Consider the following 18,790-nt stretch of genomic DNA (forward strand, 5'->3'; position numbering starts at 1 on the left):
TTTAAACCACGCTTAGCTAACTGATCTCACCACATTATCCTGTAATGAATTCCAGAGTTTAATTACACATTGGTGAAGAAATATTTTCTCTGGTTTGTTTTAAATCTACTACTTACTAGCTTCATCGCATGACCCTAGTTCTAGTATTTTTGGAAAGAGTGAACAAGAGATTCACATCTAACCTTTCCACTCTACTCATTTTATAGACCTCTATCATATCGCCCCTGAGCCGGTTCTTCTCCAAGCTGAAGAGCCCTAGAATCCAGCATCACATTGCTATAGTTCGGGTTCCTCTTTCCCACATGCATCACTTTGCGCTTGCTCATATTAAATGTGATCTTCCATTTTGACACCCAGTCTTCCAGTCTCACAAGGTCCTCTTGTAATTTTTCACAATCCTCTTGCGATTTAACAACTTAGTCATCAGCAGATTTAATTATCTCACTAATTATTTCCATCTCTAGATCAATGATAAATATGTTAAAAAGCAGCGGTCCCAGCACACACCCCTGGGGAACCCCACTATTTACTCTTCTCCATTGAGAATATTGACCATTTAAACCCACTCTCTGTTTTCTGTCTTTCAACCAGTTCTCAATCCATAAAAGGACATTACCTCCTATCCCATGACTTTCAGATTTTCTCAGAAGTCTTTCATGAGGAACTTTGTCAAAAGCCTTTTGAGAATCCAAATACACAGTATCAACCGGTTCACCTTTATTCACCCATTCAAAGAAATGCAGTATGGTGAGGCAAGATTTCCCTTGACTAAAAACAAGTTGGCTTTTTCTCATTAATCCATGCTTACGTATAAGTGCTATCATTTTGTTCTTTATAATAATCTCTACCATTTTGCCTGGCACCGGTCTATAATTTCCTGGATCACCTCTGGAACCCTTTTTAAAAATCGGCATCACGTTGGCCACCCTCCAGTCTTCCGGTACTATTCAGGTTTTTAAAGACCAATTACTAACAATAGCTCTGCAAGTTCATTTTTCAATTCTTTCAGCACTCTGGGATGTATACCATCTGGTCCAGGCAATTTGCTACCGTTCAATTTGTCAAATTGACCCATTAAATCATCTAGTATTTCAGAGATTTCTACGAGTTTCTCTGATTCATCAGAATTGAATACAATTTCTTGCACCGGTATCTTCCCCACATCTTCCTCAGTGAAGACCAAGGCAAATAATTTATTTAATCTCTCCACTATGTCCTTGTCTTCCCTGAGAGCCCTTTTATCCCTCAGTCGTCTAGCAATCCAACTGATTCTCTTCCCGGCTTCTTGCTTTTAATATACCTTTAAAAAGTTTTTACTGTGTGTTTTTGCTTTCAGCGCAATCTTCTTTTGGAGATTTCTCTTTTCCTTCCTTATTAGTGTCTTGCATTTGCTTTGACATTCCTTGTTTTGTTTACAATTATTTTCAGTTAGATCCTTCTACTTTCTGAAGGATTCTCTTTTAGTTCCAATAGCTTCCTTCACTTCACACATTAACTACACCGGCTGCCATTTGGTCTTCCATCCTCCTTTTTTAATAGATGGAATAGATCTAATATGGGCTTCCAGGATGGTATTTTTGAATAACATCCACGCCTGATGTATATTTTTGACCTTTACAACTGCACCTTTAAGTTTCTTTTTTACCATTCTCCTCATGTTATCATAGTCTCCTTTTTTAAAGTTAAAAAGGCAAAGAGAGAGGCAAAAGAGAAGAGGTACAGGGATACTCCCCAACCCATAAGTCTAATCTGCTCAAACATAAAACCATAATAGTTTCTGAGCAATTGAAATGGGTCATAAAAACATCAGGAACCTGCACAATAAAAATAACTATAAGGAGACACAGCCAGTACTGACGGAAGGGGGCACTGGAACTAGGGACCCCCACGACAAAGTGTTAAATACATACAGATGGAAGAAAGGCTGGTCAATAAATTAGAAATCCAGCTTACCAGTACTGGTAAAGGCAGACAATCAGCGAATCAGCAGTGTCCAGGGTGGGTTCCAAGAATAGGGGGTGGATTTACAAAAAATAATATTAATAAAGGTAAGAACCTAATCTCTAGTTCTTATACAATCCCACTCTATTCCTGGACTAGTGGGACATAACAGAGCAGTCCTGTAGAATCAGGGTGGGACTAATGAACCTGCTGCCAAAACACCAAATTGAAAACACGACAAAAAAAATGAACAAAAATTAAAGGGAATACTAGAAAAACAATAAAGCAAAATAAATAAACGAGCCAAAACTTTTTTTTTTTTTTTGGGGGGGCGATGTTCTGTGATTACCATATAATGCTTCTTCCTTTCTCTTTCATTACTACATTGGACAGAATACATGAGGCTGAGTTGTAGTTTTGAGTTGTTATCATTGGGACTTGCTGTTTTGTGAGAAGTTCAGGGGGAGGGAGGGGGTTTCTGCCATATTTCCGGTTATCTCTGTTACTACACAGGAAATATTTTGATGACTTGCAGTCTATGCTTACTTTGATAGATTATTATTGTATTTTGATATCTTGTATATTGGATTGTTTTGGCTATGATGTTGTCGTCAATAAAAAATTGTTTCAACATAAACGAACCAAAGGCGAAAGAAAGAGAAAATATATTTAACAGGAAGGCAACTCATTTGGACAGAGTCCAGACTCAACTTCTTCACTCCACAGAAAATGAAGAACTGAGGCATTAATTCACTTGCGTGTGCATAGTGTGGGCAGTCTCGAAGCTTTACTAAGGCCCTCTTTTACAAAGGCGCGCTATGCGTTTTAGCGTGGATTTAGCATGCGCTAAATCAATGCGTGCACTAACCGCTAATGTGTCCTTATAATAACATGCATGCGTTAGCATTTAGCGCTTGTTTAGCGCACGCTAAAAAGCTTAGCACACTTTTTTAAAAGAGAGGGCAAATCTTAACATGACAGTACACTTTAGCACTGTCCATCCCGGGCTTCGTGGATGATATCACCAACATGTGAGAATATGCTACTTGCTTGTCCTAGGATAATTAGTTATACTAAAAGCAAAGTGTATTGAATTGGAGAGCAACAAAGTTGTTGGGATAAAAACATCAACAATAATTGCATTCACTGTATATGATACTTTTACTTCTTACTCAGTAAGTATTATATTAAGGCAGCAATTACTTTTTTACTTTCACTTAAGTAAATCTTTTTATGTGTTCATTGTAGTTTTGCTTAAGATTTTTAAAAAATACATTTATTTTACTTAACTACTTTGACCAAGTACTTTAAACAACACTAGTCCCAGGAGGTGTGCTGTCTGTCTGGTACCAAAATTCAAGATGTTTTGGAGAGCTTGCCAAGACTCATCAAGCCTAATGACTATTACCCAATTCTGCTCGAGTCACGCTAGCGGGGTTAACGCGTGTGACATTTCATCACGTGCTAACCCCTGCGCTGGCCAAAAACTACTGCCTGCTCAAGAGGAGGCGGTTGTGGCTAGCACGGCCGGTGGTTTAACGCGCGCTATTACGTGCGTTAAACCGCTATTGTGGCTTGATAAAAGGAGCCCTTAAATCCAGTAGCTTAATGTCTAAACAACCAATCAGTTAGTCCCTCAATTTCTTCTATTTTCATAAAAAAATTTCTAGTCATGTTCACATCCCATCATTTTTTCCCCTTTATTGTGAACTTTTCTTTATACCATTGTAGTTCTTTCCACTCTTCCCCTTTATTCCTGTTGGTTATTATCTAAAGATTGTCCTGTTTATATTTCTGATCTTCGTACCCCCCTATTTTTATTATGTACGGCGCTTAGAAAATTTTTATAAGCATTATTATCAATTTTAAATAAATTTGAAAAAATAAAAAACTTGAAAACTCATCCATTTTGGCACAAATGATACTGTTAGGTACCCATCTGAATGTATCAAAAGTAACTTCATGGAGAGAAGGTGAAGCAGACAGGTGTGCAAGTGGTATTTTCATTGATCCTCCCTGTCGAGGGTAAAGACTAAGGCAGAGAAGCTTACATCCTGGAGATCAGTTCATGGCTGCACGGATTGTGCCATTGAAAGTGTTTTGGCTTTCTGGACCAAGGGCTACTGAGCAGAGATGGTGTGCATCTATCAAAGAAGGGAAGAAGTGTCTTCAGCAGCAGACTGGATGACCTATTGAAGAGGACTTTAAACTAGAATCATTGGGGCTAGGTGATAATAGCCCTCAGGTAAGTGAATTATTAAATACCTCTACATACATGGGAAAAAGGGGTAATGTCTGGAAAGCAGTAAATACTAATGCCCATAGTATGGAAATAAGGTTCTGGATGTAGAGGCTGTGATGGAAGAGGCTGATTTGGATTTAGTGGCAATCATGGAAATGTGGTTCATGAAGAACTATGAATGGAATATATAGTTATACCAGGCTATAATCTGTTCAGGAAAGACAGGATAGGAGGAAAAGGAAGGGGAAGTGGCATTATATATTAAAGATCATATTAAAGCCACACAATTGCAGGAAATATAGGGTAAGGAAGAGCACTGAGTCAGTCTTGAAAGAGAGAATGGAAAATTTTTTTACATTGATATGGTATACATGCTTCCTTCACAGACAGAAATGGGCAGAGATTTAATTGAAAACATTCGAAATATAACTGAAAAGGGGGAAGTATTAATAGGTGATTTTATTATGCCAGATATTGATTGGGATATCCCTAATACAGGGTCTCTTAGAAGTAGAGAGATCCTGAATTCTCAGGGAGAGCTGTTCATCAGTTGGTAATGGACCCCACATGGAATGGGGAGAGGGTTTCTGATGTTATAGTGGGTGATCATCTGGCATTTCATGATCACCGGATGGAGTGGTTTAGGTGTAGAGAGGGTTCATTCAAAAGTGAATTCTAGACATTAAAAAAAACTTTGTTCAGATGAGGGATTGTCAAGGATTTATCTGGATGAAAACATTTTATCTAGGAGAAGTAGGAAAGCAGAGGGCAAAACTGAAAAGAGCTATTGTAAGGGCAACAAACAATTTTGTAAGGAAAGTAAGCAAAAATAAGAGGAAAAGAAGGCCTCTTTGGTTCTCAAAAGTAGTAGATGAAACTATAAGGAAAAAGAGGGTAGCTTTCATAAAATATAAAAGATTGCAGAAAGAAAACAACAAGCAAAAATATCTGGAGAAGTTGGAAGAGAGTAGTGAGTAGTCAGGAGAGCAAACGGTAAAATGGGGAGACAAGACTTTTTTTTTTTTTAGAAATGTTAGTGATAGTAAGTACAAAAGTGGGGTTATGAGACTCATATGAAGAGGAGAAATATGTAGAAGCTGATAAAGATAAGACTGAATTTCTTAACAAATATTTCTGTTCTGTGTTCACAGCTGAACAGCCAGGAAAAAGACTGCAAAATGCAAATAGAAATAGAGAGGTGGTAGACCCTGAATGAGTAACACAATCAATCAAAACATGGATAAAGAAGCAATCAGCACAACCTACTCCACCAATCAACAGCTTCTTATAAAGTCACACTTTGAGAGGAAAAAGGATCTCAGAAACCTGCTCAGTACATCAGGTAACTAAATCAACTGAGACTTATCGGTTCTAGATTTTTATCATTGATCCAGAAAAAATACTCCCATTACTTAACAGTGCACCTTCTGTGTTCTATCAAATTGAATTAAAGTATATATCAAATTTTAAAAAATCATTTGCTCAACGAGATTGGCGCTATAAAATTGCTTAACATTCACCATTAATACCATGAATGTAGAAAACTACAAAAACAAAAGTAAGAAATACTATGAGCATATATTCTCATACCAAGCAGCTTACTATGATAAAAGATTTTTGACCACTGATACTCAAGTCCAGCTCTTATGAACAATTTAGAAAACTGCTAAACTTTTCTCTTTTCTAAATTCTTGACCAATTAGATTATCACGTTCTTTTCTCATATAATTTGTGTCTTCAAAGCATAGCTTTTTGTTAACTGCATTGTACTTATGGTTATGCAGTCTGTAAATCTGTCGTTATGTTATGTAAATGCCAGCACTTTTCTTTCACAGTCTGTGCCCATGGGACACAGTACACCGATAGAAATGTCTTCTTCAAATGGTTGCTTACATCAACTCAATCCTTAGAGGGAACATTGTTCCATATGACATGTGTGGTTTGGCTAATATCCAGCCCTTAGATACAGAATGATTACTGAGTTTTTTTTAATTTTCAGTTCTACAAATCCTGTAACAATTAGTAGAACAAATTACCACATCTGTACTCATCCTCCCCTTCTGGACAATTGAAGATCCCATCACACCTTGCTGATTTCATAATGCATTTCAGGGATGATCGGCATCGAAGCTTCCCTGGACAGCTGTAGTGCACTGATTAAAAAGACAAAAACACAAGTTTGTAAATATGATATTTTCCTTTCACAGTCAGTGCCCTGTATAAAATAACTGTGACAGACAAAAGGGTGTGGAATAGTCTCCTGGTAGAGGTGGTGGAGACAAGACTGTCTGAATTCATGAAAGCATGGGACAGGCACCTGAGATCTATTCAGGAAAGGAGGAGATAGTAGATGCTGTGGATGGGCAGGCTGGATTTGGCCTTTATCTGCCATCTTATTTCTATGTTTCTATGTTTCAGTCTGAGGAGTAGAAGAGAAGTGCCTGCAAATAGGATTAAGAATAACAAAAAGAGAAACTGAAAAAAAGGGTATTCTGGGGCAAAGCTTTGGAACAGGGAAAGACAAATTCTACTTAAGGTAGCCTGGCCTTACAGAATCCCTGAACGGAAAAGTGCAATAATAAAGTAGGAATCCAGAGTAAGAAATATCTGGAGAGTCACAGAGGAACAGATGTAACACATGTAAAGGATACATATCACATGTGAATTGAAATAGGCGTATGGTTGCAGTATGGAAAGGAATGAGAGAAGCTGGATAGATTATAAGACAGATGCAAGGAAGACAGGAAAAGAATGCTTAAGAAGTATGAAGGGAGAGAGGAATCTTAAGGCCAATAACAAACAGAAAGAGGATAGAAGCAAAACTACAGACACAGATTGGAAACTTATTTAAATTTAGTAAATATTTCTGTATTAGCTAGGTTATGTGGAAGGTAGAGTGCCAGGATATACCTTAAAAAGTCCTTTAACTCTAGAAAACTTGGAAAAACCTACCTTTTTGCCTAGTCACTCCCTCAACCCTTCACCAGCATCAGTAAGTAATCCTATTTGAAGATACTGTACTGTATATTGCAGCACACTGTATGTAAACCCTATATTGTAACACTGTGAATGTAAACTGTAATCCGTTCTGAACTCTTTGGAGAACACATCCCGTGGTCAGACCATCTCCTAGGGGCCTTCTGCCTCCCCATCTTCATGTCTCATCTCGGATCCCCACCCCAATCCCCCAATTCTATTACCTTCCGGAAAAAATTTTGAGCGATCTGTTCTGGACCAAATTCCTCAACCTCCTCCCCTCCATTCCCAAGCTTGCAGACTCTGAAAACAATTGGCACAACTGGATCGCCCTTTCCAAGTCCACCTACCACTCCCTCGCCCCCCAAACCACTAAATCCATCACCTATCCCCATAAAGCCCCTTGGTACCTTCCACTCCATAGAGACCTGAAACAAAAATGTCGAGCCTTAGAGCGAAAATGGAAAAAATCCAAATCCTCATCTGACAGACAGGCCTGGAGAGTCAATACCAAACTCTACAACTCAATATTAAAAAAAGCAAGGAAGAACTTCTATGGAGACAAGATCTCCAAATCCAAAAACCAAGAATGGCACATTGTTCAACATTTGGCGCTCCCTAACCACTAAAAATGACTCCACCCTTCTTCCCTCATCTCCTTCAGCCGAGGTCCTAGCAAAATTCTTCAATGATAAGATCTTTACCTTAAGGCGCTCCTTCCCGCCCGCAATCTCCTACAATTCTCTGGTGCCCCCCGAACCCAACCCCACCCTAGCTGCTCTCAACCCCATCCCTGCCGACAGATCCTGGACTGTCTTCGAGCTCATATCTGATTCTCAGACCCTTAAACTCTGCCTCAAGTTAAAATCATGCAACTGCATCCTGGACCCATTTCCCTCCTACCTATTTGAGAAAATCCCTGCACAGGCCATCACATCTCTTACCAAACTCATAAATTCTGCCCTGTTATCAGGCCTATTCTCCACTGAAATAGGACACATCGCATTGACCCCTTTACTGAAAAAAGCTGACCTAGACCCCTCCATACCATCCAACTACCGTCCAATAGCAAATATCCCTCTCCTCACCAAACTGCTCGAGTCTATCATATCTACCCAGCTCTCTTCCTACATAGAAAGATTCTCCATCCTCTTACCTTACCAATATGGCTTCAGACCCAACTTCTGCACTGAATCCCTATTGGCCTCTCTAATCTCTAAGGTTCAGCAACTGCATTCTCGTAACAAGTTTGCTGTCCTTCTACAATTCGACCTCTCCGCAGCTTTTGACGTTGTCCACCACGACATTCTAATTTTCCAACTCTCCGAGATAGGCATTAGCTCCATAGTTCTTGATTGGTTCTCCAAATTCTTGCGCTCCCGCTCTTACGTGGTTAACATGAGCGGCACCTCATCCTCCCCCTGGACCCCCGACTTGTGGTGTCCCACAAGGCTCACCCCTCTCCCCAATCCTCTTTAACATTTACATGTCCTCCCTGAAACTACTCCAACTATCCCCACTTGAAACTCTTTACACTTACGCTGATGACATCCTCGTCCTCCTTGAGACCGACTCGAACCTCACTAACCTCTCCACGAACATATCCTCATGCATAAAGAACCTCCAATCCTGGGCATTCACAATGCATATGAAACTAAACGAGTCCAAAACAAAACTCCTTTGGCTCGGCCCAAAATTAGACCATCTACCTTCCTCCATCCCATTGTCCTTCGGCCCCCCATTACAGCTCGAGTTCTCAAGCAAAGTTCTGGGTGTCACCTTAGACTCTTCTCTATCCTTCAACGAACATCTCCAATCCCTGGTGAAGAAATGCTTCTTCAGCCTTCACATGCTAAGGAAAGTCAGACCCTATTTTCACCAAAAACACTTCGCAGTCCTAGTACAATCCATCATCCTCTCCAGATTGGATTATTGCAATTCTATCTACCTCAGCCTAACCAAGAAAAGCCTCCACAGACTTCAGCGGATTCAGAACACCGCAGCTAAGCTTGTTTTCGCGAAAAGCAAATTTGATCACGTCTCACCACTCCTGTCTAAGCTCCATTGGCTCCCAGTAATCCCCAGGATCCACTTCAAATGTGCGTGTCTGGCCTACAAGATCCTACATGGCATCCTTCCTGCCGTTATCCCTCTATCCTGGAACTCCCCAACCCCTACTTCCTCCAGATCCTCCCAAATTTTTAAACTATCCTTCCCTTCCATAAAAGGTATTTCCCATGCAGGCAAACTTGGGTCATCCCTCCCCTTTAGAATCACTGAGATCTGGAATAACCTCACCTCCCCACTCCGAACCTCAAGCTCCCTCCAACTCTTCCGCAAACACCTAAAAACCTGGCTATTCTCAAAACTGTAACACTTCCCCCCTCTTAGGCCTCTCACCTTCCCCCTTTACACCTAACTCTTTAATCTCTCCACTGTAGTTCCTCTCTCATCCTTCTTCCTGTAAACCGTGCCGAGCTCCGCATTCGTGGAGATGGTGCGGTACAGTGGCGTACCTAGGGGGAGGCGGGGGGGGCGGGCCGCCCCGGGTACCAGCCCTAAGGGGGTGTTCCCGGCCTTGCCGTTCAGTCCCCCGCCACCCCCGAAGGACCGCTCGCCCCACTGACCTTCCTGCACCACCTGTGAAGCAGCCCGCAGCAGGATCGCGAAGTCAGCGTCAGCATCCCTGCGCTGCTTCCTGCGCCGCGATCCCGCCCCTCCTCTGACGTCAGAGGAGGGGCGGCACCGTGGCGCAGGAAGCAACGCAGGGATCGCTGACGCTGACTTCGCGATCCTGCTGCGGCTGTTCATAGGTGGTGCGGGGAGGCCAGGGGGGCGAGCGGTCCTTCGGGGTGGGTCGGGGCATCAGGCCTTCAGGGTGGGGCGGGCGGGCAGGCAAGCAGGCTTTCAAGGGGGAGGGGGTGACAGGCAGGCAGGCCTTCAAGGGGGGACAGGCCTTCGGGGGGGGGGTGCAGACCTTCAAGGGGTGCAGACCTTCAAGGGGTGCAGGCCTTCAAGGGGGGCAGGCAGGCCTTCAGGGGGGTGCAGGCCTTCTGGGGGGGTGCAGACCTTCAAGGGGGTGCAGGCCTTCAAGGGGGGGAACAGGCCTTCAAGGGGGGAAAGGCAGGCAGGCCTTCAAGGGGGGGACAGGCCTACAAGGGGGGGGGGACAGGCCTACAAGGGGGGGGGACAGGCCTACAAGGGGGGGGGGACAGGCCTTCAAGGGGGGGGTGCAGGCCTTCAAGGGGGGTGCAGGCCTTCAAGGGGGAGACAGGCCTTCAAGGGGGGGAAAGGCAGGCAGGCAGGCCTTAAAGGGGGGACAGGCCTACAAGGGGGGGACAGGCCTATAAGGGGGTGGGACAGGCCTTCAAGGGGGGAACAGGCCTTCGGGGGGGGGGTGCAGACCTTCAAGGGAGTGCAGGCCTTCGAGGGGGGTGGTGCAGGCCTTCAAGGGGGTGCAGGCCTTCAAGGGGGGGAAAGGCAGGCAGGCAGGCCTTCAAGGGGGGGGACAGGCCTACAAGGGGGGGGGAGAAGCTACAAGGGGGTGGTACAAGCCTTCAAGTGGGGGACAGGCCTTCGGGGGGGGGTGCAGACCTTCAAGAGAGTGCAGGCCTTCGAGGGGGGTGGTGCAGGCCTTCAAGGGGGTGCAGGCCTTCAAGGGGGGACAGGCCTTCAAGGGGGGAAAGGCAGGCAGGCAGGCCTTCAAGGGGGGACAGGCCTACAAGGGGGGGGGAGAAGCTACAAGGGGGTGGGACAGGCCTTCAAGTGGGGGACAGGCCTTCGGGGGGGTGCAGGCCTTCGGGGGGTGCAGACCTTCAAGGGGGGGACAGGCAGGCAGGCCTTCAAGGGGGGGACAGGCCTACAAGGGGAAGGGACAGGCCTTCAAGGGGGGTGCAGGCCTTCAAGGTGGGACAGGCAGACCTTTAAGGGGGGACAGGCCTTTGGGGGGGGACCATGATTTAGAAGTACACGGAGGGAAGGGGGTGTTCAAAGAGACATGCATATGCCAAACTTTGGAGGGGGGAAGAAATAATGGGTCTGAAAATAGAGGAGAGGGAGAGAGATGATGGACCATGGGATTTAGGGAGGGAAGGAACAGAAAGGGAGAGAAATTGGACACAAGGGATGGTGTGGAGGAGGGATAGAGATACTGGATAGGAGGGTAATTAGGAAAAGAAACGGAGAGATGGTGGACTCTGGGATGGTGGGGAAGGAGGGAGAGATGCCGGATGAAAGGGTATTTAAGAAAAGGTGGATCTGTGGAGGGAGATGAAAAAAAGGAAAGATACCAGACTTCCTGGGAAGGGAAGGGAAATGGAAAGGGAGGACAGAGTTGGCAGATGGATGGTTAGCATGCAGAAAGAAGGAGACCCTGGCAAGCAAGTTATCAGAAGAAAACCAGAGCCTTGGACCAACAAGGTTTGAAATATAACCAGACAACAAAAGGTAGAAAAATTAATTTTATTTTCTGTTTTGTGATTATAACGTCAGATTTGAAATGTGTATCCTGCCAGAGCTGGTGTTGGACTGCAAACGTGAGCTAGGATTTAACAGAAAGAGGAAAAGTCCTTTTTGTTTCTTTATTTTATTTACACCACAGCGCCAGTGTGGTTAGGAGAAGCCAAAGGGGGTGAAAAAGCTATAAAACCCACCAGGAGTTTTGAAAAAAATCACCCAACTGGGCAGGAAAATCGAATTGAAAAACCAATTCAATAGGGCTGAATCGAATCAAAATTTTTTTTTCCTGTATCTGGCAGCATTAGTTTGCGCTACTGTCTTAGACTTTAGGACCTGGGATTGGGGCGAGATGGCATCCTCAGTACTTTATAATGCAAGTGAAACGAGGATTTGGTCAGACTTTTGAAGGGTCTGAAGAAAAAAAATATTGTATAGGCCGGGGACATGAGACAGCAGGAAATGGGAACTTTTCTTCCTTCTATTTTTGTGAATGGAAAGGCTGAGGATGTCAGAGAGGTCAGTTAAAATATGTGCTTTATAAGAAAATATAATAATGTGTTTTATAAAGTTTATAGCATAGCTGGCCTACCCAGTGAGGTGTTCCTAGTGGTGATGGTGGCAGCGTGTCAATGTGTTGAGAGGAAGAGGTGGTCTGGGAAATTCTGCTGAGCAAACTCCGGGCCCATTTCCACCCCCCAGTTAGTCCACTCCACTCAACTGATTCACACACTGAGTGGGTCTTTGGGTGTTGTTTTGGGATCTCTTCCAGTGGTTTATCTCCTTCTGGTCCAAGGAAGGAAACTTTGTTATCCTTAGCATTGACCTACAGAATATGTTTGTAACAGCGCTGCTTGTGTGGCATTAGGCTATGTAGTGATCGAAAGAAAAAACCAGACCTTTGCACATTTTTGCACTATATGGTGGGTGTATGAGGAGATTCACATTTCCTGCACAGCTAAGTCCATGTGAAGTTACCTTGTGCTGTATTTGACATCTAGCAAGGTCTCTGTTTGAAAGGAAAGATCTAAACTTAAAAATGAAGTGGCCAGAAGTTATGGTAAAAGCAGATAGTGTAGCTGGTTTTAAGAAAGATTTGGACAAATTCCTGGAGGAAAAGTCCATAATCTGTTATTAAGACATGGGGGAAGTGTCTGCTTGCCCTGGATCGGTAGCATGGAATGTTGCTACTCTTTGGGTTTTGACCAGGTATTAGTGTCCTGGATTGGCTACCATGAGAATGGGCTACTGGGCATGATGGACCATTGGTCTGACCCAGTTAGGCTATTCTTATGTTATGTTCTCATCTGTAGGGGCCTTTGTTTTCACTTCTTATTTTAATGTATTTTTTTTCTGGGAACTTATCAGTGTTTTTTATAATGGGAACAAAAATGGAAGAGAATTAATGTGTGTGGAATGGGGGGTAACTAATTTCTTCAGCTAAATAATTCAATCCACTTCAAACAGACATAGGAGAACTTGTGCACCATTCACACACCCTCCAACCAAAAACGTCAAAAGAAAAAAACTGTTCGACAACCTCCTAGCCATTCGAGCTGCAACACTCGACCCCCAACTCTACAACCAATTGATATCAACCACAGACTGCAAAACCTTCAAAAAGAAATAAAAACCCTTCTATTCAAAAAACACATAAAACCGAACTAACACAATCAGAACTGTCCCAAGCATCACCTGCAACTACTCCATATGTACTTCTAATGTCATGACAATTTAGACATAATTTATGTTATGTTATGTTTGGAATAATGGTTACATATATGAGGTTCAATAAAAGAAAATTTTCACTGCCTGTTTCTATTCTGACCATTTATTCCATTTCATGGTTATTGCAAAAAAAAAAAAAAAAAATTTTTTACATGGGGGGGGGGGGGGGTGTCAAAAAATGATGGGCCCCGGGTGCCACATACCCTAGGTACGCCACTGGTGCGGTATATAAACCCAAGGTTTAGTTTAGTTTAGTTTAGGATAGGATATAAATCTAAATAAATCATGTATCTTTCTCAAAGGACATGGAGCAGCAGGAGGAGTTTGTTACATTATGTGATATATATAACCCCTGGCCTCTCCCTTTTCACTGTTCTCAGGCTGGAAAAAAAAATTTAATCTTTCAAACCAGCCAATAGTAGCTCTCTGTTCTTGACAATGGGATGAATCTATATAATGTACAGAGTTTCCCTGTTGCTATGACATAGGAGGCCTGCTTGTTGAATTTCTACACTTTGAAAGTTTCAGTGAACACATGAATCTCCCGTCTCATACTCTTCAACTACCACAATTGGACAGGTCAGTATTTCCACCTATAAGGCATATGTGGTAAGCACAATTGCTTTCTAATACAGCAGAGCCATCCTGACTAGCCAGTTGAACATATCCTTCATGCATTCAATAACTGTCAACCATTCAGCAATGACAGTCTTTGCAGAAATTTGTACCTAATTCATCATAAACAAGTTTAGTGACAGACTTATGGGTCCTGTTTGATCTACATAAAACTATAGTATCATCAGCATGCTGACCAGATGTGTCGTCTCAAACAGCAGATATACTTTCATTATAGTAACAGTAATTATAATAATAATAATATCTTTATTCTTCTATACCGCCATAATCGTGAGACTTCTAGGCGGTTTACATTGAAGAGAGCTGGACAGTCAGCGAGTTACAATATGCAGATAGTCAGTGAATTACAGTATGCAGAATCTTTAAATGCAGCGAATTACAATATACAGATTGTTAAAAAAAAATTCAGACATATGCAGGGGTGGACATGTTAGAAATAATAGAATTTGATTTAGTGTTTGGTATGGTTACTGTTTTGGTGATATATCTGTCGAATAAGGCAGTTTTTATGACTTTTCTAAAAGCGTCGTAGGTCAGTCTAGCTCCATTGATGTAGTTGTCTAGCCAGTGTTGTTGTTTGCTTGGTACATAAAAGTTCTATCCAGAAAGGTTTTGTATTTACAGCCGGTAATGCTTGGGTATGCATCTGCTGTATTTGCCTCAGCTACACCAATTAAAGGTACTGGAGAATTAATGTCTGCCAATATTCCCTTGTAAGGACTGTTGTCAACTGTGGGACCGCTAAGTCAGGGGTGGGGAATGAGGACCGCAATCCAGTCAGGTTTTCAGCATTTCCCCAACGACTATGCATGAGATCTTTTTGCATGCACTGTCTCCATTGTAGGCAAATAGATCTCATGCATATTCATTGGGGAAATCCTATAAACCTGACTGGATTGCAGCCCTCGATGATTCAGTTAAATTTGTCATTGTTTCTAGCCTATGTATAGAGGTACAAGAGGTGTAGAGGAATATATAGGTGGTACATGAGGTGTGTACATGTGTATGTTGTGTGATAGAGGGGGTAACTAAGATCCTCCGTAGTTTTAGCATTTCTTTCAGGCACTGTTTTAATTAGTGACCCATTTGTGAAGCATCTCACTTAGCTCAATTGGATATATGCCTTGAGATGTTGGTGGGTCCATGCAGTATCCAGGATTGGCATTAGGGGAGGGCAAAGAGGGCAGCTCCACAGCTTCAGGGGGCCCCACTATCTGCCACATCCTTTCCCCGGCATCTACTCCTTTTATCTCCCCCATGTGCATCTACTTTAAATTTGTTGTAAAAGTTGCTGGGCAATGACAGTGATTCACTGCACTGCTCTGCCATTGGCCCCAGCACCTTCTCTCTCTGATAACTTCCTGTTTCCTCTGGGGCAAGCTGCAGTGGAGAGAAGGTGCCGGGGCTGGTGGCGGAGCAGCACTGTGAGTTGCTGCACCTGCACGACAACTTTTACAACAAATTTAAGGTAGACGCAAGTGCGCTGGGGGGGATTAAAAGCAGTCTGCTGGCAGCATGATGCCATTTCCACCAGAGTGCTGCCTAGAAATAATGCCCCTCCTGAGACTTGTTGACTTTGGGGGAGGTTTAGAAGGCAGAGAAGGGAGAGAGATTGGACTTGGGGAAGTGAGTGAGAGAAGGGAGAGATGTTGGACTCAAGTGAGGGAAGGAGGGAGAAATGTAGAGATGTGAGACTTAGAGATGAGGTAAGGGAAGGAAGGAGAGAAGTCGGATTTGAAAGGGAGAGATGGACTTGGGGAAGGACAGAGGGAGCAGGAGAGGGAGAGATGGAAATGGAGGGCAGAGGTGATGAAAGGGGGTCAGGGAGAGATAGCAGAGGAGAGAGAAATGGAGAGATGGGTTTGGTGGAAGGGACAAAATATGGAGAGGGCAAAATGGGGAAAGGGAAAGATTCAAGGGAGGAGGCAGAAGGGGGAGAGATGGACGACTCAAGGAGAGGAGAGATGAATAAAAAAAGTCAGAGGGGAGATGGACTCGGGGCCAGAAGGGGGGAGGGAGGAGATATGTCAGACTTGGGAGGAAGGAGGGAAAGGCTGGAAGGAGAGATGTTAGACTTGTGGGAGGGATAGAGAAAGAAAGAGAGGGAGGGTAGAGAAAGTGACAAGAAGGGAAGATGCTAGAAATAATGGATCCATGTGGGAGAGTTGTCAGTGAGAGCAGAATAATGAGTATAGAGGGTAGAAATGTGGTAATGGGAAGCAGATAAAAGGGAACAAGAGGATGGAAAATATGAAAGCTAGGGGATGAAAGAAGGATACAGAAAGTTGATTAGATAAAAGTGAAAAGGAATAACAATATTCTCTCTAAGCAGCACATCTTTTGTTAGCAGGCCATGTAGCTGCTCAACCCCACTGTATAAAGATAGAAGGAGAGAAAAATAACAGAAAGAAAGAAAATCTTGGTAAGAGTTAAGAGAAAACAAGGAAAATAGAAACCAGAGTCTGGGACCACAATTAGAAAAAAAAAGCAAAGGTACAAAAATAGTTTTATTGTCTGTTTAGATAAAAGTAGTGTGGTAGCTGTGTTAATAAATAAAGGGCTCCTTTTACAAAGCCACGTTAGGCTTTTTAATCACCAGCTGCAACGGTATTAGCTCCAACCCTCATAGAATTTCTATGAGCTTCGGAACTAATTCTGCTGCACAGTAGCAGCTCAAGGCAATCTGATGCCTGAAGCGAGGGATGAGCTGGTGCTCCCCCTGCCCCAAGCATCCAAAATGGGGGTGGGACAAGGGCTGCCCCAACTATTAGGCTTTCTGTTTTCACTCTTCTCCCCCCCTCCCCCATCAGCATTTTTCCTATTCCACACACACCCCACATCTACCTTCAATTTGTAGTAAAAGTTGCCGGGCAGTGATAGCAATTCACAGAGCCACTCTGCTGCTGGGCCTGGCATTTTCTCTCTACTGCAGCCTTCCCAGCAGAAACAGAAAGTTGTCTGAGAGGATGGGCCGCAGTGGAGAGAATTCGCTGGGACCGACAGCAGGGTAGCTCTGAGTCGCTACCACCTCCGGGCAACTTTTATGGCAAATTGAAGATAGATGGGGGAGGGGGGTGGAATGGGAAAAATGCCAATGGGGGGAAAGGGTGACAGCATTAAATGCTGGGATGGGGAGCGGCAGAGAGAGCTGACCAGCAGGTAGGCTGGCAGCAAGATGCCGCTCCCTCAACAGTGCCACCTGAGGCCGCCATCCCAGTTGACCTCATTATAGGGTCACCCCTATTACCGCAGCCGGCGATTTAAAAAAAAAAAAAAATAGCCTAACACAGCTTTGTAAAAGGGGGGGGGGGGGGAGGAATAGAAAATGAAAATAAGATGTTTATTTTTATTGGATTAATTTTAATATATTTTTGATTAACTTTCAGAGACCAAAGCCATATTTCTCAAGTCAGAACAGGATACTATAACAGCAGTAAATTGTCCTGACCTGAAGATGGAGATTTTGGCCTTTGAAAGCTAATTTAAAAATTTATTTAGTCCAATAAAATTGAATATTTTCCATTTTTATTTGTATTTGTAATGTAGTGATTGGAATGTCAGTTTTGGGAATTTACATCTGCTATCTTTATATTTTTCTTTAAAGTACAGGGGGACATGCATTACAGTTTCTCTTTCTCTAATATTGCACTATATGCAGAGTCTGACTTCTTGGGGGTTCCGTTTAATTTTTATTTCTATTTTAGTTTCTGGTTACTAATAATGAGTGAGGGTCTGTGTTCTGCATGTGTTAAAGAGACATGGCTTTCTATTAGCATTGGTATTAGTATAGTATGTTATGCTCATATTTTGTCTTATGTCACACAATGGTTGGTAGTAGAGAGAAACATAGAAACATGATGGCAGATAAAAGCCAAATGGCCCATCTAGTCTGCCCATCTGCAGTAACCAATTATCTCTTCCTCTCTCTAAGAGATCCCACATACCTATCCCACAATTTCTTGAATTCAGTCAGTCTCTGTGTTCCACACATCTACCACCCTTTCTGTAAAAAATTATTTCCTTAGATTATTTCTGAGCCTTTCATCTTAACTTCATCCTATGCCCTCTCATTCCAGAGCTTCCTTTCAAATGAAAGAGTTTGTGTTGCTATCAGTTATTTATCACCAGAGTTTATATGTTGAATTCTAAAGTGAAAGTCTACTCAAAGGCAGCCCTATAATTAGGCCAACTGAGGCAGAGACCTCAGATGGCTCTCCTCAAGGAGCAGCATTGTAGCATAAGTGGTCCAGAGGAAGGTGATGAAAATAGTATGGGGCTTGCACCATAAGATGTACGAAAAGAGACTGGAAGACCTGACTATGTATAATCAAGAAGAGAAGGAGGGACAGGAGATATGATACATTTATATTCTTGAAAGGTTATACAGAAGCAAATCATTTCCAGAGAAGGAAAAATGGTAAAACTAGGGAGTATGATTTGAGGTTGTGGGGTGGTAAAAAGACTTAGGAGTAATGTTAGGAATTTTTTTTTTTTCACGGAGAAGAGTGGTTGATGTCTGGAATGCCCTCCTGAGGGATGTGGTGGAGATAGAAACATAGAAATGTTTCTCTGTTTCTATGTTTCTATCTCCACCACCTCCCTCGGGAGGGCATTCCAGACATCAACCACTCTTCTCCATGAAAAACAGATGAAAACAGTGGCAGAATTTAAAAATACATGGGATGAACACAGAAAATCTCTAATTAGAAAATTAATGAACTTTCAAGTTTTATTAAAATTTGACTGAACACTTATCAGTAATTTCAAGCGATTTAAAGTCTACTCAAAGGCAGCCCTATAATTAGGCTAAAT

At 42.9% G+C, this 18,790-nt stretch overlaps 1 protein-coding gene across 1 annotated transcript in view; it reads right to left on the bottom strand.

Annotated features, from left to right (window-relative positions):
* TMPRSS3 (transmembrane serine protease 3) overlaps window positions 1-18,790 on the bottom strand; it is a 107,456-nt gene that overhangs the window by 80,980 nt on the left and 7,686 nt on the right. The window contains exon 3 of the mRNA XM_033942928.1: window positions 6,220-6,336. Coding sequence (XP_033798819.1) covers window positions 6,220-6,336 — 117 coding nt within the window. The remainder of the gene's footprint in view (window positions 1-6,219; window positions 6,337-18,790) is intronic.

This window comes from Geotrypetes seraphini, chromosome 4, assembly GCF_902459505.1.
Source record: "Geotrypetes seraphini chromosome 4, aGeoSer1.1, whole genome shotgun sequence".
Taxonomy (NCBI): Eukaryota; Metazoa; Chordata; class Amphibia; order Gymnophiona; family Dermophiidae; genus Geotrypetes; species Geotrypetes seraphini.